General features: G+C 46.7%; 1 protein-coding gene across 1 annotated transcript; it reads right to left on the reverse strand.

Moving 5' to 3' along the window:
• Window positions 1-746: 746 nt before the first annotated feature.
• LOC136543870 (glycine-rich cell wall structural protein 1.0-like) lies at window positions 747-1,124 on the reverse strand. The gene has a single exon (XM_066536206.1). It carries the CDS (start codon window positions 1,122-1,124, stop codon window positions 747-749), a length of 378 nt encoding a protein of 125 aa, XP_066392303.1.
• Between the last annotated feature and the right edge of the window lie 20,651 nt (window positions 1,125-21,775).

Consider the following 21,775-nt stretch of genomic DNA (forward strand, 5'->3'; position numbering starts at 1 on the left):
CTTCTAAAATTTTTATCATAGCCTCCACATATGATATCACGACATCTCAACAAGTTTCATTATTTTTGAACTTCGTTTGCTTTTTATAGAATTTAAAAACACTTCACACGCAATTTCGCGGACATGTTTCGTGAACAAGATGTCCGAAATTTTGGGTCCGTTCCTGGATACGGCCTCTCACAACACTCACTAACATGACTATCAATTTTTGAATCATTAAACTCCATTATTCGTACCACGTGCAGTTCAAATTTCTATTTTTCAGAAAAATTCAAGTAAACGAAATAAAGTAACTAAATATATCAAAAAGCCACAAAAAATCCCCAAATTGTAACTAGGAGTTCCTAGTGCTTTAAAAGGGCTGCACAAAAAAATTGGAGACCAAAAAAAAAACAAAAAAAACTTTGTCGAGTGCCGGGGCATGGCACTCGGCAAAGGGTGTCTTTGCCGAGTGCCAGGCATAAGGCAATCGGCAAAGAGTGTTTTAAATTTTTTTTTAAAATTTTCCTCTTTGGCGAGTGCATCCACAGGAGTACTCGGCAAAGAAATTATAAAAAAAATAAATCTTTGCCGAGTGCCGTGCCAAGGGCACTCGGCAAAGTATTTAAAAAAAATCTTTGCTGAGTGCCAGATCTGGGGCACTCGGCAAAGAAATTTAAAAAAAAATCAAATCTTTGCCGAGTGCCTCCCTGATCCGGCACTCGGCAAAGCCACGGGGACTTAGGCATTTTGGGCCGGCCGGGCAGTCAGAGCCAGCCAGCCCCGCGCCCACGCCTGCCCGCCCCCGCCTCCGCGCCGCGCGCCGCGCCCACACCGGCCCGCTCGCCCGCGCGCCAGCGCGCCGTGCCCTCGGTCGGCCCTGCCCCCGGCCGGCCCTTCCCCCGGCCGCGTCGCCCGTTGCCCGCGCGCACTGCCGCCGTCCGCGCCGTGCCCTCGGCCGGCCCTTCCCCCGGCCGCGCCGTCCGCTGCCCGCGTGCCCTGCCGCTGGCCGCGCCGTGCCCCCGGCCGGCCCTTCCCCCGGCCGCGCCGCCCTGACCCCGGCCGGCCCTGCGCCCCGGCCGCGCCCTTTTCCCGACCGCGCCCCGTGGACCGCCGGCCCCGACGCCGTCCGTGCCCAACCCCATCCCCGACTCCGCTCGATCCCGACGCCGCCCGCCCCTACCCCGGCGCCCGTCAGGTATGCCTTCTCACTTATTATTGTCGAGGTAGTGGTAGTTGTAGTAGTATTAGTTGTACTAGTGGTAGTAGTAGTACAACTAGTGGTAGTATTAGTAGTAGAATTAGTGGTAGTAGTAGTAGAAGTAGTGGTAGTAGTAGTAGTACAACTAATGGTAGTAGTTGTAGCAATAGTGGTAGTAGTAGTAGAACCAATGGTAGTAGTAGTAGCAATAGTGAAAATAGTAGTACAAGTGGTGGTACTACTTGGATACATTCTTCTACATGGATTGATATCCAAACTACATGGCTTCTCTTGAGCCATATGTGCTTGTCGGCCATCGTGCCGTTGTTTTTTGCAGGTTTTGGAAACCTCACCGTGCAGGGGAGGTTCTACTGAATTTTTTTGTAAATGACAGTTTTTTGTTCCATTTTTGTAGAGAAGAGCCCGTCGGAGTTGAGTCGGAGTTCTCGCCACCGTGCCGGTCTACCTGCACCGCATCGTCTCGCCACTGCACCGACCCGCCACGGCCCCGCTAGCCTGACTCCGCTGCCACCCTAGGTATAACCCCTCTTTTCGTATCATGGTCGTACATCGTGTAACCTAGTTAGACGTCTCCCGTTCAAAAGAGATACGGTTGGAGGTATGTAGATCTTTGCATATCTATGACCGTATCTATTTCGGATTGTCCACGCTTTTTGGACAGCCCGCGGATGCGTAGATGGGTTAGTTCCCATGTTCTGCTCTGGTCCGAGACAGAGTTTCGGCATCACCTCCCTATTGTTCTCCGGATACGCACTCTTCTTTGGCAGGACGTGTATCTAGAGAACAACGGGGAGGTGCTGCCGAAATTCTGTCTCGGATAGGAGTAGAGCATGGAAACTAACCTCATCTACGCATCTGCGGGTGGGATTAGAACCTATCCTCACCTATTAGACAGTAGGAACACTGTGTATATGCAATTGATGGTTACATTACTCGCTGATACATATGTTAGAGGATGGATGACCGTCAGTGGATGTACACAGGCTGGAGAAGTCAGAGTGATTACACCACGGAATGGATGAACAAGATCGATGCTTTCTTGAACAGTGCATTTGGCAACGCTGCTAAAGGACATTGCCTAGTTTTGTGTCCCTGCAGCAAATGTGGAAACAGGAGAAGGGTAAACAAGGTGGAAATGGGTAAACATCTTGTGAAGAATGGATTTACGCCGGACTACACCCAATGGGTCCACCATGGTGAAGCCCATCGTATGAGAGGAGGTGGTGAGACCACGGGTGGAGGCTTTTGATGCTGATGTCGGGGTAGCAGACATGATAGATGACTTTCACCAAGGATAGTTCGATGAGGGACGTGAGAAGGAGGAGATGGAGGTAGCTGCATAGGCGTTCTATGACATGATGGACTCGGCACAGAAACCCCTTCACGATCGGTCAACGGTGTCTCAACTGGATGCCATTGGACGCTTAATGGGGTTGAAGTCCGAGTTAAACTTGAGTCGACCTGGCTTCGATAAGATGTTGGCCGTGATTGGCACCCTGCTTCCGGAGGGCCACATTCTGCCAAAGAGCATGTACGAGTCACAGAAACTCCTTCGAGCACTTAAGATGCTGTATGAGCAGATACATGCTTGTCCGAAAGGGTGCGTCCTATTTAGGAAAGAACACATGCATGCAAAGTTCTGTCCAAAGTGTAAATCCTCCAGGTACCTATAGGTAGACTCTGATGATGGCCAGAAGAGGCAACTTACGATCCCCATGAAAATTCTACGGTACCTTCCGTTCCTACCGATGATCCAATGGCTATACATGACCGAGGAATCCGCGAAACAGATGACATGGCACAAAAATGGCAAACGATACAATCCTGACAAGATGGTACATCCATCTGATGGTGAAGCTTGGATCCGCTTTAATGACAAACATCATGACAAAGCAGATGAGGCTCGTAATGTACGTGTCGCGTTGGCAACAGATGGGTTCAATCCTTATGGAATGATGGCTGCCCCATACACATGTTGGCCCGTCTTTGTTATCCCCTTTAATCTCCCCCCCCCCCGGTGTCTCCTTTCAACGACATAATGTATTCTTGTCGTTGATAATTCCTGGACACCCAAGGAGTAATATGGGTGTGTTCATGGGGCCCGTGTTTGATGAATTGGTCCGTGCTTGGGACGAAGGGGTATGGACATATGATCAAGCTACAAAGACAACCTTCAAAATGCACGTTTGGTACCACTACTCCCTGCATGACTTCCTAGCGTATGGGATATTCTGCGCCTGGTGTGTTCACGGGAAGTTCCCATGCCCAATATGCAAGGAAGGTGTGAGGTTTATTTGGTTGCAGAAGGGTGGCAAGTATTCGTCGTTCGACAGACATCGTTAATTCCTACCTCTTGACCATCCATTCAGACAAGACATCAAGAACTTTACGAAAGATGTCAAAGTGACAAACCCTACACCACGGATGATGACTGGTGCCGAGGTTCATGCTCAGATAGGTGCTCTCATGCCCAATGAATAAGGTGGTTTTGTGGGATATGGTGAGCAGCATATGTGGACTCATATCTCGGGCATGACGAGGCTCCCCTATTTCGATGACCTTCTTCTACCACATAACATTGATGTAATGCATACTGAAAAGAATGTCACCGAGGCACTTTGGGCAACACTCATGGACACTGAAAAGTCTAAGGACAACCCAAAGGCTAGAGTAGACCTGGCAACATTGTGCGATAGACCAAATCAAGAGATGCAACCTCCTAGTCGTGGCAAGACCTGGAGAAGGCCTAAGGCCGATTTCATCTTGAAAAAGGACCAAAGGAGGGAAGTACTTGAATGGATCAAGAAGCTAATGTTCCCTAATGGGTATGTAGTGAATCTAAAGAGGAGAGTTAACTTAGGCACTCTGCGAGTCAACGGGATGAAGAGTCAGGACTACCACATATGGATTGAGCGGCTTCTTCCGGCGATGGTTCGAGGCTATGTCCCAGAGCATGTCTGGCAAGTGCTGGCAAAGTTGAGCTACTTATTCTGCCAGCTTTGTGCCAAGGAGCTCTCTCGGACCGTCATTGATGACTTGGAAAAAGTGGCACCCGTGTTGCTCTATAAGTTGGAGAAGATCTTTCCACTCGCCTGCTTCTTGTCGATGCAGCATTTGATTGTGCACCTCCCGTATGAGGCACGGATGGGGGGGCCCGTGCAGAACCGTTGGTGCTATCCAATCGAGAGATGTCTGAAGACTCTTTGCAAAAAATATAGAAATAAAGCCAGAATTGAGGCTTCCATTACAGAGGCATACATTCTAGAGGAGGTGTCGAACTTCACAGAGAAATACTACACTGAGAAACTTCCTAACGTTTATAATCCACCCCCTTGTTACAATGCTGGCGAAAATGAATCGAACCTCAGCCTTTTCCAAGGGCAACTCGGAAGCGCAAGTGCATCGACCACTAAGCAATTGAAAAATGAAGAGTGGCGCAGTATCATGCTATATGTGTTGACCAACCTTGTCGAGGTGCAACCGTTCATTCGGTAAGTTCTGAACGAACTTGTTTCATTTCGCCGTATGTCCTTGTTTCTTCGTCCAACCCCCTTGTTTCTCGTTGGTACAGGGAATTTCTTCGTCAATCCTGGCATGGATCAAGGCAACCTACCCCGCAAGAAAATGATACCCTTCTTTCATGGGGTGCGGGACTAGGGAGCCCCGATTTCATTTGTTGGTTCAAACAGAAAGCCCAAACTGATGCGCCTATAAGTGATGAGTTGAGACAGGTTGCAAACGGCTATGCCGTTAGGGTCAAGTCATTTACCGGTTATGACGTGAATGGATATCATTTTCACACAGCAAGCTACGAGCAGAGTCGGCCCAATCGACAAACCACAAACAGTGGAGTTCTTACGCCCAGCACTGATGGACTCGACTATTATGGAAGAATTGAAGAAATCTATGAACTATCATTTTATGGTTCCAAACCTCTTACTCCTGTCATATTCAAATGCCACTGGTTTCATCCTGGTGTAACGAGACGGACCCCTAAGCTTGGGCTAGTCAAGATTCGACAGGATTCCATCTATCCAGGAAAAGATGTCTACATTGTGGCTCAATAGGCCGTCCAGGTTTATTATACGTCATACGCGTGCAAAGACGCCGATCATCTTAAGGGTTGGTCTATTGTGCACAAGGTATCGCCACACGGTAAACTACCTGTCCCAAACGATGAAGATTACAACTTCAACTCAAACACATATGATGGAGAGTTCTATCAAGAAGAGGGGCTACAAGGGAGGTTTGACATAGACTTAACCGAAGAGATAGGAATGGAAGTAGACAATGAAAGGGATGATGACGAGGATGCTGGAGACGAGGTGCGAAATCTGAAGGACATACAAATGCTTGAGCGATTACATTTGGGCAATGACAATGAAGACAACATTCCTCCTTCGGATAGTGTTGATGAGTTGGACAATGTTGATAGTGATGACGAGACCTATGATCTAGCTAATCTCAATCATGAAGATTATTTCTAATATATGTAATACTATGTTTTTTTGTAATTATGTTTTGTTCATTTTTGCATATATTTCTAATACATGTATTACTATGTTTTTTGTAATTATGTTTTGTTCATTTTTGCACCTATTTCTAATTACGTCTTGTTTTTCTTTTTTATTGCAGGTGATTGAACAAAGATGGCAGGCGACCGTCATAGGTCTGTGAACTCGATTTACCAAAGACCACGCCAGCCGCAGGAGGGGGCGGAGGCACTACGGGATACTGTGTATTTACCGAGTGTGAGTAACACTCGGCAAATAGTGCTACACACTCGGCAAACTCTTTACCGAGTGCCACACTCGGTAAAGTGGACTCGGCAAACAACGACTCGGTGAAGTTATTTTACCGAGTGTCTAATATCGGCACACTCGGAGAAGAGAGTTACCGAGTGCTACAATGACACTCGGTAAACAATTATGACTTGACGGTCGTCAGCCTCCAAACTAATCGTTAACGGCGACGTTTACCGAGTGTCACTAGCAGCACTCGGTAAATAAATTAGCATTTCGTGATTAAAACAATTCCGCAAATAAATTTTTTGAATAATGTTTACCGAGTGTAGCTCCTAACACTCGGTAAAATAATAACCATTTTCGTGATTAAAACAATTCCGCAAATAGTCTTCAGGAATAATGTTTACCGAGTGTTCCCACTCGGTAAAAAGTAGTCAACTATTTCCGAGTGGGGAAGCGGCACTCGGTAAAAAATGGCACCCTCGGCAAAATTCACAGAATCAGAACCAATTTGGTTCTGTTCGCTGTTTTACCGAGTGCTACACTCGGTAAAACTGACAGAATCTCTGTTTTACCGAGTGCTACACTCGGTAAAATATGTCCACAGAATTTTTTTTGTTTGTTTCAGTGCATATCCAGTCACAATAAGCAACAAAATCACAGGAAATTATAATAACATGACAGATATGTAATATATATCACATATATGTCCACAAATGTCACATCCACTCACAATAACAAACATATGTCGACAAGCACCATGCAAAGTCCACAAACACCATCAACATATGTCCAAAGTCCACAAAGTTCAACCAAGTCCACAGTTCAACATACAAAACTATCAAACAAGGTTGGATGGCCTATCACATGGTCGGAGGCCTGCGGAGAAACGGAGTCAAGTCCAAGTCTTGATCACCCTGCATATCGTTGTTCGATCCAGCTGTAGAAGGTCCCTAGAATGAGATTGCACATGTGAGTTATCTGGATCAAAGCAAATTCTAAGGTCTAAGCTATGGTAGGTCAAACTAAGGTATAAGTCGAAGGTAGCTCTATATGACACGAAAGTGAAGAGTGTATCTAAGTGACTCACAGGAGTGCCGTCGCGCGGAGGTGGAGGCACCAACGGTATCATCGGCGGCGGCGGAGGCGGTGGAGGCTAGCCCATGCTCTGAGAAAAATGGGCCATTTACTCGTACCAGTCCTTGTGCGCCTACTGGAAGGCCTCAAGCTAGGTCTGCACTCGCGCCCTCTCCTGTGCCAACTCGGCCTGGTACGACAGCTTGAGGGCCTGAAGCTGGCTCTGTGAGGCCTGCTGTGACTCCTGCAGGGCTTCAATCTGGGCCTACAATTATTTATCACATAGTTAGAATGCAAATAAAGAACGAGTAGAAAATGAATGGACAACGAATGCAACAGAACTAACCTAGAGTGCTACCACCTGGGGCTGTGAGCGTGGGCGTATGGCCGGACTCGAACTCGTGCTCCGGGCTCTAATCTGGGCGAGTGTCTGAGTGTTGGCCGTGTCTATGGTATTGTTGCCCATATAGTACCGCCCATGTGGCTTACCTGGTCCCAACCTCATGACGATGTCACCCTCGAGGTCAGCGGTGCTCGGATCAAATTCTGGCCCATGGATCTCTCTCGCCATCGCCGTGTACTCGCTGAGGCGCCTGTGCACGCTCGGGTTGCTGTATGCCTCGGGCGGGTCCTCCGGGTTGTAGACGAGGTCAGGATCCTTTGCCTTGCCCTTGTGTGCCAAGGCATATGCCTTGAACGAGGTGCACTCCTGGCCAGGGTGGAACCGCATCTGCAGGAAGAAGCACAACAATAAGATATTATGCATCCAGAAGTTAGCATAGCAACAACAAAATGAAATCCACGTACATATCTGGCTGCATATTCCTTGAGGGTAGTGGGGCCTTGTTTGTGCGACGAACCCTGCATCATCGCACGGCAACGTGAGCGTACGGCGTGATATTGCTCGTACTCCTCACTCAACCACTTGTCCACAATGGCCTCCCAGCAGTTGTCCATCCCCGCACACCAAGCAGGAGGCACCTGCACGTACACGAGCACATGACAAATCATAAATAAATTTCAGTGCAATTAATCGCAGATGATGTAATCTCATGTTTACCGTCAAGTATTGCTCCTTAGTCAGGGGCAGGTGCACTGCCTGCGCTCTGGTGACTCTGTGTCCTCTGCGGCCATGGTAAATTCTTCTGCACAGGAGCTTTGTCTCGTAGAAGAGGTCCTGCACTCGGTGAACACAGACTCTGTTCACCACGTCATCCGCGTCCTCCCTACGTACTCCCTCCGCCAAGGTGTAGTAATCCTACAAGCAAATACAGTCAGTAATATACAATTAATGTGATGTTATTATCAGCATAGTGCGATGAACACGTACCCACAGCTCTTTCATCACTCGGTCGGCCTTGCTGTTATAACACCTGCCAGCTCAATCAGTCTGATCGCTGGCGGCGTGCCAGTGGGACCACTTCATGGCGGGCTGCACAACACCATCAATCCTCACCATCCCGGGGTAGTTTGCCCTGCACAGAAGACCCAGGATCCCGTTTACTCAGCGAGAGTGACTCCCTGGGATCACCATTTCCCAATCCCTCCACAAAGTTATTGAGATTGAATATTAGTTTCTATTATAACTTAAAAACCTGTGAAGTAGTGTTAACATGCAAAAATTACTTACTTAGTTCTGGAGGGTCGAATCACTGGCCGTCTCTGTATGGGTAAGTCTGGGAGGCGCGACGACCCTCGCAGCCAAACCGTAGGCACCCTATTTTCCTCTGCCAGCAAGTCGGCATCCTCCTCGTGCTCAGCCCGCTCGGCCTCATCCTCCCTCCGTGCCTCCTCCACCGCCTCCGCTATCTCCTCCCTGGTCTCCTCCTCCTCCTCATCCTCCTCCGTGGCCGCTATGAACTCGTCGTCGTCGTCCTATGGAGGAGGTGTCGGCTCTCGACGCCCTCGTCGTCGCCATCCTCCTCCTCCACCCTGGGCTCCTCCTCCACCATGGGCTCCACCTCCACCCTGGGCTCCACCTCCCTGGGCACGCCCTCGTCGTCGTCCTCCTCCTCCTCCCTAGGCACGCCCTCCACCCTCAGTCTGTGCACGCCCTCGTCCTCCACCCTGACTGGACCCCTCGCCACCAGCCAGTAAGGTCATAACCGACCTAATCTTTCTGATTCCACCGCCCACCATCAATCACCTACAACAAAAGGAATAAACTATCAGTACGCATATACAAAAGTAAATGTATCATACATGTATAAAAGAGATGCAAAATAAGTAAATGTATCATACATGTATAAAAGAGATGCAAAATAAGTAAATGTATCATACATGTATAAAATTGCCATAAGTACTACAGATCTTACATGTACTAGAAATAATCATCAAGATCATCAATAGGTGGGCCAAAAATCTCATCATCGCTATTGTCGACGTAATTATGATCGTCTCTCAAAGTCTCATCACTAGCGACACTGCCTGAATGGTGTTGCTCAAGTAATAACAAGTCCTTCGCGTTGTGAACCTCCTCTCCATCATTCCCGTCAACAATGACCGTATCATTGTCTACTTCCATTGCGAGATCTACATCTAAGACAATCTCAAAACTCCCTTCTAATCCTTCTTCTTGAAAGAACTCTCCGTCATATGTGTTTGCATCGATGTTATAATCATCATCGTTTGGGACGGGTACTTTACCATGCGGCGATACCTTGTACACAACATCATACGCCTTAAGACGGTCTTTGGTTTGGCACGGGTATGAGAGATAATAAACTTGCGTGGCCTGTTGGGCCACAATGTACACGTCGTCTCCTAGCAAGACGGATGACTTTAGAACTTCGACTAACCCAAGCTCAGGGGTCTTTATCACTTCTTTGGGATCAAACCAATGGCATTTGAATATGACAGGACGAAGAGGTACACAACCAGGAAACTTGAGTTTGTATATTTCTTCAATTATTCCATAGTAGTCCAACCCATCTGTGCCTGGCGTGAAAACACCGGTATTTGTGGTTCTTCGATTCGGCCGACTCTGCTCGTGCCGAGTTGTGTGAAAGCGATATCCATTGACATCGTACACAGAGAATGACTTGACCCTAAATTCAAATCCATTGGCAACTTGCCTCAACTCGGCACTCATAGACACGTCAGTTTTGGCCTGCTAGTTCAAGTAGGATGATTCGTTATATATTTGTCGAGTTGAGAGTTAAGTACAAACAACCAATGAAATTGAACAGTACCTCCTCCTTGAACGAACAAATAAAAGTGGGATTTCGTTCTCCCGCGCCATGTCTTAGAAGGGTTTCAACTTCCGCTTCGGTGGGTTCCCTCCGTGATGGACGATGGTAGAGGAGAAAAAATTTGCTGTAACGGCCGTTAACAAGAGGGTTGGATGGGTGCATGCGAAATATTGATAAGAAAAGAAACAAGTTTGTGTAAAACTTACGCAATGTACAGGCCAACCTCTTCAAGGTTCCGCAACACATACAGCTGGATAGAGCACCACTCTTCTAGGCTCAACATCTTCAAGGTAGGTTCACTTGCACTTCCGAGTTGCCCTCGGAAAAGGCTGAGGGTCGACTGATTGTCGGTAGCATTGTAACGAGGGGGTGGATTATGCACGTTAGGAAGGTTGTCGGCATAGTATCTTGTTGTGAAGTATGACACCTCCTCCACAATGGATGCCTCTGCACATGAAGCTTCAATTTTGCATTTATTTTTGCATTTTGTTCTAAGAACCTTTAGGCATCGCTCAATTGGATAGCACCAACAGGCATGCACAGGGCCCCCCATTTTTGCCTCATATGGTAGGTGCAAGAGCAAATGTTGCATCAGATTGAAGAAGCCGGGGGGAAAGATCTTCTCCAACTTGCAGAGCAACACCGGGGCCATTCTTTCCATTTCTTTAATCTCGGTCCGAGATATCTCCTTAGCACATAGCTTGCGAAAGAACATGCTCAACTCTGCCATCACTCGCCAGATGTGATCAGAGAAATAGCCACGAACCATCACCGGAAGAAGGCGTTCAATCCATATGTGGTAATCATGACTCTTGAGCCCTGTGATTCGCATGGTACTTAAGTTCACACCCCTCCTCTAATTCGCTGCATACCCGTCAGGGAACATCAACGATTGGAACCATTGGAGAACTTCTTTCTTTTGGGCCCTCGTTAGGACAAAGTCGGCCTTAGGCTTCTTCCATGACTTCCCGCGTAAGGGAGGCAACATGTTTAGCTTTGGTCTATCGCACAGCGTTGCTTGATCCAATCTAGCCTTGACATTGTCCTTTGACTTTTCCCAGTCCATGATTGTGTGAAGGACCGCCTCGGCGAAATTCTTTTCAGTGTGCATTACATCAATGTTATGTGGAAGAAGGAGGTCCTTAAAGTAAGGAAGCTTCCACAAGCACGACTTGTGTGTCCAGGCATGCTCTTTTCCGTATCCCACAAAGCCCCCCTTTTCATTGTCGACCACAAGACCATCTAACATCTCAAGAACCTGGGCACCTATCATCATTTCCGGTGCAGAGTCTTCCACTGTGACACCTTTTTCGAAAGTTCTTCTTATCTCTCCTGAATGGGTGGTCAAGAGGGAGGAATTGTCGATGTTTGTCAAACGAAGAAAACTTGCCCCCCTTCTCCAACCGAAAGAACTCCACAACTGACTTGCATATCGGGCATGGCATCTTCGTGTGAACACACCAGCCACAAAATAACCCATAAGCCAGGAAGTCATGCATGGAATAATGGTACCAAATATGCATTCTGAAGTTTGTCTTTGTGAATCGGTCGTATGTCACTACCCCTTCGTCCCATGCACGGACCAAATCGTCTATCAAAGGCTCCATGTACACACTCATATTAGCCCCCGGGTGTCCTGGAATTATAAGTGAAAAGAAAATATTTTGCCGTTGAAAGGCGACGCCGGGTGGGAGGTTGAGAGGGATGATGAATACGGGCCAACATGTGTATGGTGAAGAACCCATTCCATAAGGATTGAATCCATCAGTTGCCAGTGCAATGCGTACATTACGAGCCTCGTCAGCTTTGTCGGTATGCTTCCGATCGAAGCTTTTCCATGATTCACCATCGGACGGATGTATCATCTTGTCAGTGTATCGGCGTCCAGTTTTGTGCCACGTCATCTGTTTTGCGGATTCCTCGCTCATGAAAAGCCGTTGGATCCTCAGTATGAAAGGAAGGTACCTCAGGATCTTTGCGCCGACTTTTGTTTGCGTCTTCCGACCATCACCAGATTCTAACTCAATGTACCTAGATGCCTTACACTTCGGACAGTACTTATTGTCAGCATGTTCTCCCCTGAATAAGATGCATCCGTTCGGACAAGCATGTATCTGCTCGTACGACATCTTGAGTGCACGAAGGATTTTATTTGACTCATACGTGTTCTTTGGCAGAACGTGATCATCTGGAAGTAGGGTGCCAACTACTGTCAACAGTTGATCGAAGGATTCTCTACTCCAGCTAAACTGGGACTTCACAGCCATTAGACGTGCAATGGCATCCAGTTTAGAAACATTGGTGCGCCCGTGAAGGGGTTGTTGTGCCGCATCCAACATGGCGTAAAACGCCTTTGCAGTTTGCTCTGGCTCCTGCTCTGCACTTCCTTCATCGAAAGCCATGTCATGGTCATTTAACATTTCTGCCACCCCGGCTTCAGAATCAAACTCCTCGATCCGTTGTCTCACGACCTCTTCTCTCGCACGATGGCGTTCACCGTGCATGGTCCACCGGGTATAGTTCTCTACAAATCCATTGTTGACAAGATCTTTACTCATCTCCTCATATGTTTTCATTGCCTTGTTCTTACACTTCCTACAGGGACACCAGGCATGTCGCCGTCCGTTTGCAAATGCCTTCGTCATGAAATCATTGGCCTTCTCAATCCATTCATTTGTGTATTGACCCCTCTTCTGATAGCCCGTGTACATCCACTGATGGTCATCCATCCTAACATATAGACGATATTGCAGTTTAGAGCAATAGAGTAGTAGTGCTAGAGAAAAACCATATGAGATGATAAAGAGACATTCATGTTCTTGGTCGATTCACATAGAAGATGTTTGCTAGATTGGATGATGAGATTTTACCTAAGGTTGAAAGGCCGCTATGTCACTTGTAGATGGAGGAATACATGGAACCAATTTTTTTGTAGCCACAAACATCACTAGCAAGATTTGTTCAAAAAGATTTGTACAGTATATATTATTTCTCTCCTTGCTTCACAACCATCAAGGCTATTGTGCAGGCATCACTATCAAAAAGATTTGTTCATATGGTCTTGTAGCCCATCATGTTTGTTCAAAAAGATTTGTACAGTATATATTATTCTCTCCTTGCTTCACAACCAGATAATGGTGGGGGTTCCTTTTCTCAAATTGTTTCCTTGACTTTCCAAGTTTTTTTTTTGCCTCCTGATCACCTATAATTTCCAAGCTTATAACAAGGTGTGGGTACATTGGTCACTGGGATTTTAGGTGAAAGGCCTTCCAAGTTTTCAAGTACCATATTGCAGACAGAGCTAACTTGTATATATCGGACACAAATACAAGCTCAAAGTATTGATTGCTGTATAACAAACAATTGTCTACAGATAAATAGAATGAGATGGTTCTTCCATAACACTTCTAGCAACTGGTATTGACAAGCAAGCTATGATCAGTCCGAAGCATCCTTTTTACAATATGGCAACTACTGTTCAGCAGCATATATTGGAATATTTATCCGAAAACTAGACATGTCATGCAATCCAGTTGGAAGCTTTTGTGGCTAACACAGCACAGGTTTCAGTTCCGAGCTTTCAGCCAAGCAATGTTGGTTAACTATCTGGAAGTTACATTTAGCTTATTACTTTAGCATTCAGCAAAAAACAACTAATGCAGGAAAGAACAGACAATAAATATACAACAAGCACTCACTCGCTATTATAACCTGAAACCTATGACCTGAATACAAACCGACATTGGTAGCAGAGTCAGACTACAAAAACAGAGTTCATTGCAATTCTGGGAACACCATAGATAGCATTTCATACTGACTTGAATGCAAACCAGCATAGTCCGGGAAACTTAGAAAACTACATTAATTAGGATAACTGGCTACTGGCATATATGTAACCTAGTACATGATGTCTCAGCTTCCTTGCAGTATTAATTGGACAAAAAGTCTAAGAAGCAGGGGACAAAAGGAGTAACACGGCTACACTCATGCTCAAGAGTGCCGAGAGCGCACACCTCTTTACTGTCCATGTCATATGAGATGAGTTGCCAGTTCCAATATTGAACAATGAACACCAAATTTTTGTCTGGATGAATGGCAACTACGCTGTACTCAGTGCCGGATTCGCCAAGCTTCCCGAACAAATGCATATAGTCATAACTCGAAAAAAGGAAAATATGGTGACTTAGGGCATTTACCGGTGGCGGCGGCGGTGGAGGACCGCCCGGTGGCGGCGGTGGTGGAGGGGAGGAGGCGGCCGCGGCGGCGGCAGTCCCGCAGTGGCGGCGGGTGGCCGCCCTCCCCCAGTGGCGGCGGCTGTGGGGGACCGCCCGGTGGCGGCGGTGGTGGAGGGGAGGAGGCAGCCGTGGCGGTGGGGAGGCGCCGGCGACAGCGGGGAGGCGCTGGCGATGGCGTGGAGGGGAGGAGGCGGCCGCTGCTGCTGGGGCCCACCCCACCCCACCTCACGGGAACGGGAGCGAAGGAGGGAGCACGGGGCGGCGTCGGCGGAGGGGATCGTCGTCCGGTGCGCCGGTGCCGCTGTCTCTCTCTCCGTCTCTCCGGTGGCGGCGGCTGTGGGGGACCGCCCGGTGGCGGCGGTGGTGGAGGGGAGGAGGCGGACGCGGCGGTGTGTGTGTGTGTCTGTGCACGATTTGAGGGAGGAACGGCTTAGTGTTGAATGCTTCTGTTTACCGAGTGCCTAGATGTACGGCACTCGGTAAACTCAAGCACCGCAGCCCAATGACATGTGGGCCTGGTACATGTTTACCGAGTGCCCAGATCTACGGCACTCGGTAAACAGAAGCATGGCAGCCCACTGTGCCAGACAGGTGGGCCGTGGCTAACCTTTACCGAGTGTTTGAGGTCACACTCGGTAAAAGTATCCATTATTTCATGCAAAACAAAAAAGAAAAAAATGTCAATTTAATCCTAAAATTCACCAAACTTTCACATGAACTATTTCATGTCATCTATTTACTATCTAAAAATTTCCAAGTTCAAATCATAATGTTGAATTTCACTCTTAATAGAAATCCTACTCGTCAATGTGAATGTTTAACGTCTCTTTGGGAGATGTACCGGTTCGGCAGCGACGAATTTAAAAATACTTCCGAAACGTTATGAAAATTTTTCTATAACATAGATGTATGCTTCAATGTTAATTCTTCCAATCTCGTGATTTATCGAGTTCGATTTTAATTATTACAATTAAATTTACACGATATGTACCTAATTTTCATAAAGAATGAAAAGTTTGTGAAATATAGTAAATAAATCGAAATAAACACCATATTTTGGAATGGAGTACTAAATATCATATGTGGATAGAGGAAAAAGAATGAAGGAAAAACAAGAAATTTGGTTGAATTTTACCGAGTGCTGCGCCAATACACTCGGTAAAAGATAGTGTTTACCGAGTGTTGTGCACTTACACTCGGTAAAACTTTACGCTTAATGGGCGGAGCTGTTGTTACCGTGATGTTTGCCGAGTGTATGCTCATAACACTTGGTAAACATGTCATGCCGTGACGCCGTTTGGCCCACAGTTGCTATCCTAGGTGACGTGGCACCTCAATACCGAGTGGTTGTTTTTACCGAGTGTGCCCGTTCGGTAAACTTGTAGTTTTACCGAGTGTCTTAATTTACCGAGTGTGCTGACTCGGTAAAGCGGTCCACTACCGGGTGTTTATGTTTTCCGAGTGTTGGCACTCGGTAAATAATGTTTTCCGAGTGCCCCGACTTTTGACACTCGGTAACTGTCGGGGCACTCGGTAACTACACAGTCTCCGGTAGTGAGGGGGCGGCAGAGGGATCGAACAGGAGGAGGAGGAGGACCGCTAGCCGTAGGAGGGGGCCGTCTCCTCCCACGCCATGTGAGGAGGACCGCCAGCCGCAAGAGGAGGTGGCGCCCGTGGATGAGTCAGACGAGGAGCTGGTTCGGTAGACGGAGGAGGAGGAGGAGGAGGAGGGGGGGAGGCAGTAGGCACAGGTTCCGCTTCCTCCAACTCCTCTTCGAGTGTCTACTTGCGAGGTCCCGCGAGCCTCCCACGGGTTCCGCTTCCTCACCAACGCCCAGATATTCGCTCCGAAGGACAAAAGTAAGTAACTGTATATGTTATCACCACTACTTCATATGATATGATGAAAAAAACTAATAATTTTTCTTAATCACTTGTGCAGGAACTGGGTGGTTGTGTCGGGTGGTGGCGCACGGCTAGTCAACGGCATCCTGGGTCTTCTGTGCAGGCAACACTTCCCCAGCATTGTCACGTACGCATCGAAGACGGAGCCGGCCTACTCGTTTGACCACTACGTCGTCGCCTCCGATGCGGAGTACCCCCAACAAGGTGGCGCGGGTGAAGGCGGAGTTTTGGGTAAGTCTCCCTCGCACAACATTGCTCAATACGTCGCATTCATTGGACTTTTCTTGAAATAATGAATGGATACATCGCTTTTGTATGCAGACTTATTATAGATGCGATGAGGGATTTGAGGCCAGTGCGGAGCAGGCGACTACCAAAGCCTGTAAAAAACTCATCACCGACATGCATCACGAGGTGCGCATCTAGGCCATCGTAACCTACTATGGGTCGAAGCTTGGAGAGAGGAAAACCAAGAAAGACGCAAGAGAGATGCAGCTGACCCGGGAGCAGTACCTTGAGGTAAATGAAGAACATCAATATTGATTCGTTTTGAGATTAAGTTGGTTTAATTTGATCTTCTTATATATCCAATACTTGATGACGTGTAGATGATTCCCTGGTGGTGCTAAGCGTATCCCGAGTGCTGGGCAATGATGGTGGACAGGTGGTTCACGGAGGAGTACCTCAAGATGCACAGGGATGCCTGGGATCGTCATCTACTGATGCAAGGTCCAGCATACCATCAAGGCAGCCACAACCTTGCCGGATACAAACTAGCATGGGTACGCGAATTGATTTATCTATTGTCATGCTCAGTTCTACCTGATTTCTAATCATCGTGCTGTCTTTCTCGCAGTCGGCATCACATAGTGGGCAGGCTTGCTCGGACTTCCAGGCATGGTGTATGGCCCACAAGGGCAAGGCGACGTCCGACATCTCCTTCAACCTGGAGGACCCGCCAGAGGCATACACGAACCCGAGCGTCCACTCCCTCATCAGTGAGTACACTGAGGTGGCGAGGTCGCTCCATGGGTCAGACCATGATCTGAGCACCCAGGACTTCGATGGAGAGGCCGTCATGAGGGCGGGGCAAGGCAAGAAGCATGGGCGGTTCTGGCTTGGCGACGACGTCATCGACACGGCCTCTACCTCCCTCTCTCTCCCAGATCCGAGCACGAAGCATGAGCGAGAGCCCGGCCATTCGCACACGGCCGACCGCTGCACAGCACCGGGTCGACGCACTCGAGGTTATTCCTGTTTTACTCGTCATACATTAATCTTTACACACCTTAATTAGCTTTGCATTACTGAAACATTGGAGTGAAATATTGCAGGCCCGGCTGGAACCAGAAATGAAGGAACGTCAGGAGCTGGGGGCCCAGCTGGAGGCCGAGTAGGCCGAGCGGCAGGCCCAGGCGCAGAGGCTGATGGACATTACAGATTTCCTACAAGGGCTTGGGCAACGTATGGGCTTGTCTCTGCCACCTGGGCTGTTGGTTCCACCTCCGCCTCCATGTCCTGCAGCTACAGCTACTCCTATGAGTATCAAAGTTTTTTACTTTCGCTTGTGCTTTGCTTGTATGGCCTCTATCGTCCTAGATTAGCTATCAAAATAATCTTGTCTCACATGCAATCTTTTCTCCTTTGTGTAGTCTCAATCTGACGGTGGTTCGAATAATCCACCTCATGCACCTCCGAATGATGCATCTGGGCCTTCACCACAGTCGCAGTGGCCGAGATGAGTGCATGTTGTATTTTTTACATTTGTTTTTCACTTGGTGATGGACTTGTGATATACTTGTGATGCACTTGTGGACTTTGATGGACTTGTGGACTTATTTGGATGGACTTGAGCACTTATTATTATATATTGTGATGGATGTGATATGGGCGGATGGATGTATGGATGGATGAGATATATATATGTGATGGATGAGATATATATGTGATGGATGAGATATATATGTGATATATGTTTGTATGAATGTTACAGGGGGACTGTGGTGAAGGCGGATGTTTGTATATGGGCGGATGTTTGTATCGGCAAAGCTGGAAAAATGGGCGACCAGAAAACAGATTTTCCAGCTTTGCCGAGTGCTGTGACTATAACACTCGGCAAAGAAATTTTAAAAAAAAAATTAAACTTTGCCGAGTGCCGGCCATAGCGCACTCGGCAAAGAATTTTTAAAAAAAATCAAAACTTTGCCGAGTGCCATCCATAGGGCACTCGGCAAAGAATTTTTTTTAAAAAAAATAAAAAATCTTTGCCGAGTGCCTTCCGGGTTGACACTCGGCAAAGAAATTTTTTAAAAAATAATGAAAAACGTTTGCCGAGTGCCCGATGGCTGGCACTCGGCAAAGAATTTTTTTTAAAAAAAACACTTTGCCGAGTGCCTGTAGGGTTGGCACTCGGCAAAGAAATTTTTCAAAAAAAAATTAAAGCTCTTTGCCGAGTGCCTTTCGGGTTGGCACTCGGCAAAGAATTTTTTAAAAAAAAAAATCTTTGCCGAGTGCCTGACGGTCGGCACTCGGCAAAGAAATTTTTTTTAAAAAAAATAAAAGCTCTTTGCCGAGTGCCTCACGGGTTGGCACTCGGCAAAGAGATTTTAAAAAAAAATAAAAAAAATCTTTGCCGAGTGCCTGCAGGGTTGGCACTCGGCAAAGTGACCGTCAACGGGACCGGCGCCGTGACGGTCGCTTTTCTTTGCCGAGTGTTCCCGGGGCACTCGGCAAAGAGGGCTTTGCCGATCAATTTTTTGTCGTGTGTTCTTTGTCGAGTGCCGCACTCGGCAAAGGCTTTGCCGAGTGCAATTTGGCCTTTGCCGAGTGCCTCAGACACTCGGCAAAGAACCTGAATCCAGTTGTGGTTGAAAAGGAAAGCATTATATGTGCTGGACCAGAAATAAGATGCAGCCTTGAGCAGAGGTTCGTTCTTCTTCATATTGGACAAAGAAAGGGAAATACATTGATCCAAGTTGCGAAGGGTCCAATCTGCTCGCTTTTTGGTTGCGACTTTTACAAACCAGTTTCTCCAGCCCGAAATTTTAGTTGGCCAGTTTCTAAAAGAAGCTTTCTTGTCCCAACTCTCGGGGTCCTTAGAAGATTGCTTAAAGGGGATCCTGTTCGTCTCAGCAATGATGACTTCGGTCGGATTTGGGTTACCATGGGGCCAAGAAAAAGGCTATTCGGATTGTTTGCTAGTGGAATCAGAATGTTATCCTTGAAATCCTAAGCAAAAATCAAAGGTAGAGAAGAAATTAAATGCATAAACAGTGTCAAAGATTAGGAGAAAGTAAGGAAAGTTATTTACCTCGAGAATGTTCTCGATTGACGCCATCTCCTGTGATTCGAAGTACTGCAGGTCAAAGATGATGATTCAAGTTGATTATTGGACTGCAAATACTTCAAACAACCTTCAGTTTTGCTAGGGTTTCGAGGATTTTTTTACAGTGGCGGCGCTGAAGTGATTTGAAAAAATAGGCTAGGGTTAGAAGCCGAATGAAGAAGACGAATGGCAATTTGGTAAATATATTGAGAAGTTCGGCTGAACAGCAAAAAGAGCAAGGACCAATAATTTTGGAATAAAACTAATTTTATCCCAAAATTGGGGGGCATGTGTTGACACCAAATTTTGGCAGAAGGGATTCGCATCTATGGGCCCAGGTGTCAGACTTAAAAGGCCGATTTATAGAGGATCGGCTAATATGAAAATGATCGACCGAATAGGATTACGTCAGCAAGATCGACTCGTATCAAGATCGGAGAGGCCAGAGAACGTGTCGGACATTAGAAGGGAAAGATTGGAGTCCAAGTTATCTTTTTTCCTATTTATGTAATCAAGTCGTGGCTAGTTATGACTCGTTTCCGGCTATAAATAATAAAGCCCCAACTATTGTAAAAAGATATACACACAATCAATACAACAACATCTTTTTGGCTCCGGCCAAATCCTTAGGAGTAGGAGTATAGTAGATTCCGGCGAGATCTTCAATCAAGCAGGGCTGCATCGGTTGGGTCCGACCTTTGGTTTGCTTGTAAGTATTGCCACGGTTTATATCTTGTTTGTACGGCTACATCGGTTGGGTCCGACCTCTTGCAAGCTTGGTATAAGCTAGTTATTGGTTTAGATCTTATCTGTAAGGCTGCATTGCTTCAATCTCTTACAAGTAATCAATCTAAGCTAGTTATCGGCTCTATTAGATTGGCGATCTAGTAGATTCATTAAGTTATCGATATTGTTTATCTAAATTGATTTATTTATTATAACAATACCTTTGTCCAATCAAGATTGACAAATTGCTAGCTTTGAACATCAATAAAATCTATTGTTTTGAGTGTTTCCACATCTATCTATATCAAAACAGTCGATTTAGGCCTGTATCGGCAAATCTGTCGATCTTGATTGTTATGTGTTGTGCATCCGAACTGTTTGTATTATTATAGATTGATCTGAGGTTAAAATAGACTTGATTTGGTAAGCTTGTTATCGGCTGTATCTTCGGACCCTACTGTCAGGAATACTAGACCAGGTTTGCTTTAATCTTAGATTTGTTTATGATTAGACAAATAGTCTCGTCTGTGCTTCATGGACCCTGTATCGGCTAATCAGCCGATCCAGTTACACTTTCACCCATGACGTGTACGCATGTATCCGTTTAAAGTTAATAAATCTATTGAACATGTTGGACGCAATTTAGTCTATTCACTGCTATAGGCTGCATGGAAACACCCACCACCAGTGAGTAGGCTTCTTTGTTTGGTTTGGTTGCTGCTATAGGCTGCATGGAAACACCCACCACCAGTAATCAAATAACTCAGCATGTTTAGTCGATCTATCGATTTTAAATTGATTATTGCTATGCACGTCGGTTTTTATACCCGTATCGACTAAGTTAGATCGGCTAATTATTTGATCTATCTATTGCATATCTTGAATAGTCGTTCTAAGCTTATCTTTATTGCTATGTGCTTATAACGTCAGGAGTTGACTCTCTAGTCAATTTCCTTTGATCAAAAGGCTATTTTTGAGCCATATATTTGGAATTGTCTGAAAACAAAAGCCGGCAGGTTCTAGCATTTGACATTTTCTTCTCCTTGTCAATTTCAGGGTCAAATTGACTGTCACGCCTTGGTTCGTTCTCATCAGATCCGACTTGTTTGAGGCTTAGGGAATCTCGAAGTCTGCTTCACACGATCCTGCAGGCCTCCGAAGTGTGTTGGCATAGGAACACATTTTTTTTGTGTCAATAGCTCCTCTCCTTCGATGTTCGCTCGGACCTGTGTGGTGGCGCCGTTGCAAATCTCGCCGGAGGTCGAGGTCCTATATGCAGTGGTCGCGGGGAGGTACGGCGTCCGCCCAACCTCGCTAGGGAATTCGTGATGGTCAAACTTTCTCAAGTTCAACTAGATTTATACAAAATA

Source organism: Miscanthus floridulus, chromosome 3 (genome assembly GCF_019320115.1).
Source record: "Miscanthus floridulus cultivar M001 chromosome 3, ASM1932011v1, whole genome shotgun sequence".
NCBI classification, from domain to species: Eukaryota; Viridiplantae; Streptophyta; class Magnoliopsida; order Poales; family Poaceae; genus Miscanthus; species Miscanthus floridulus.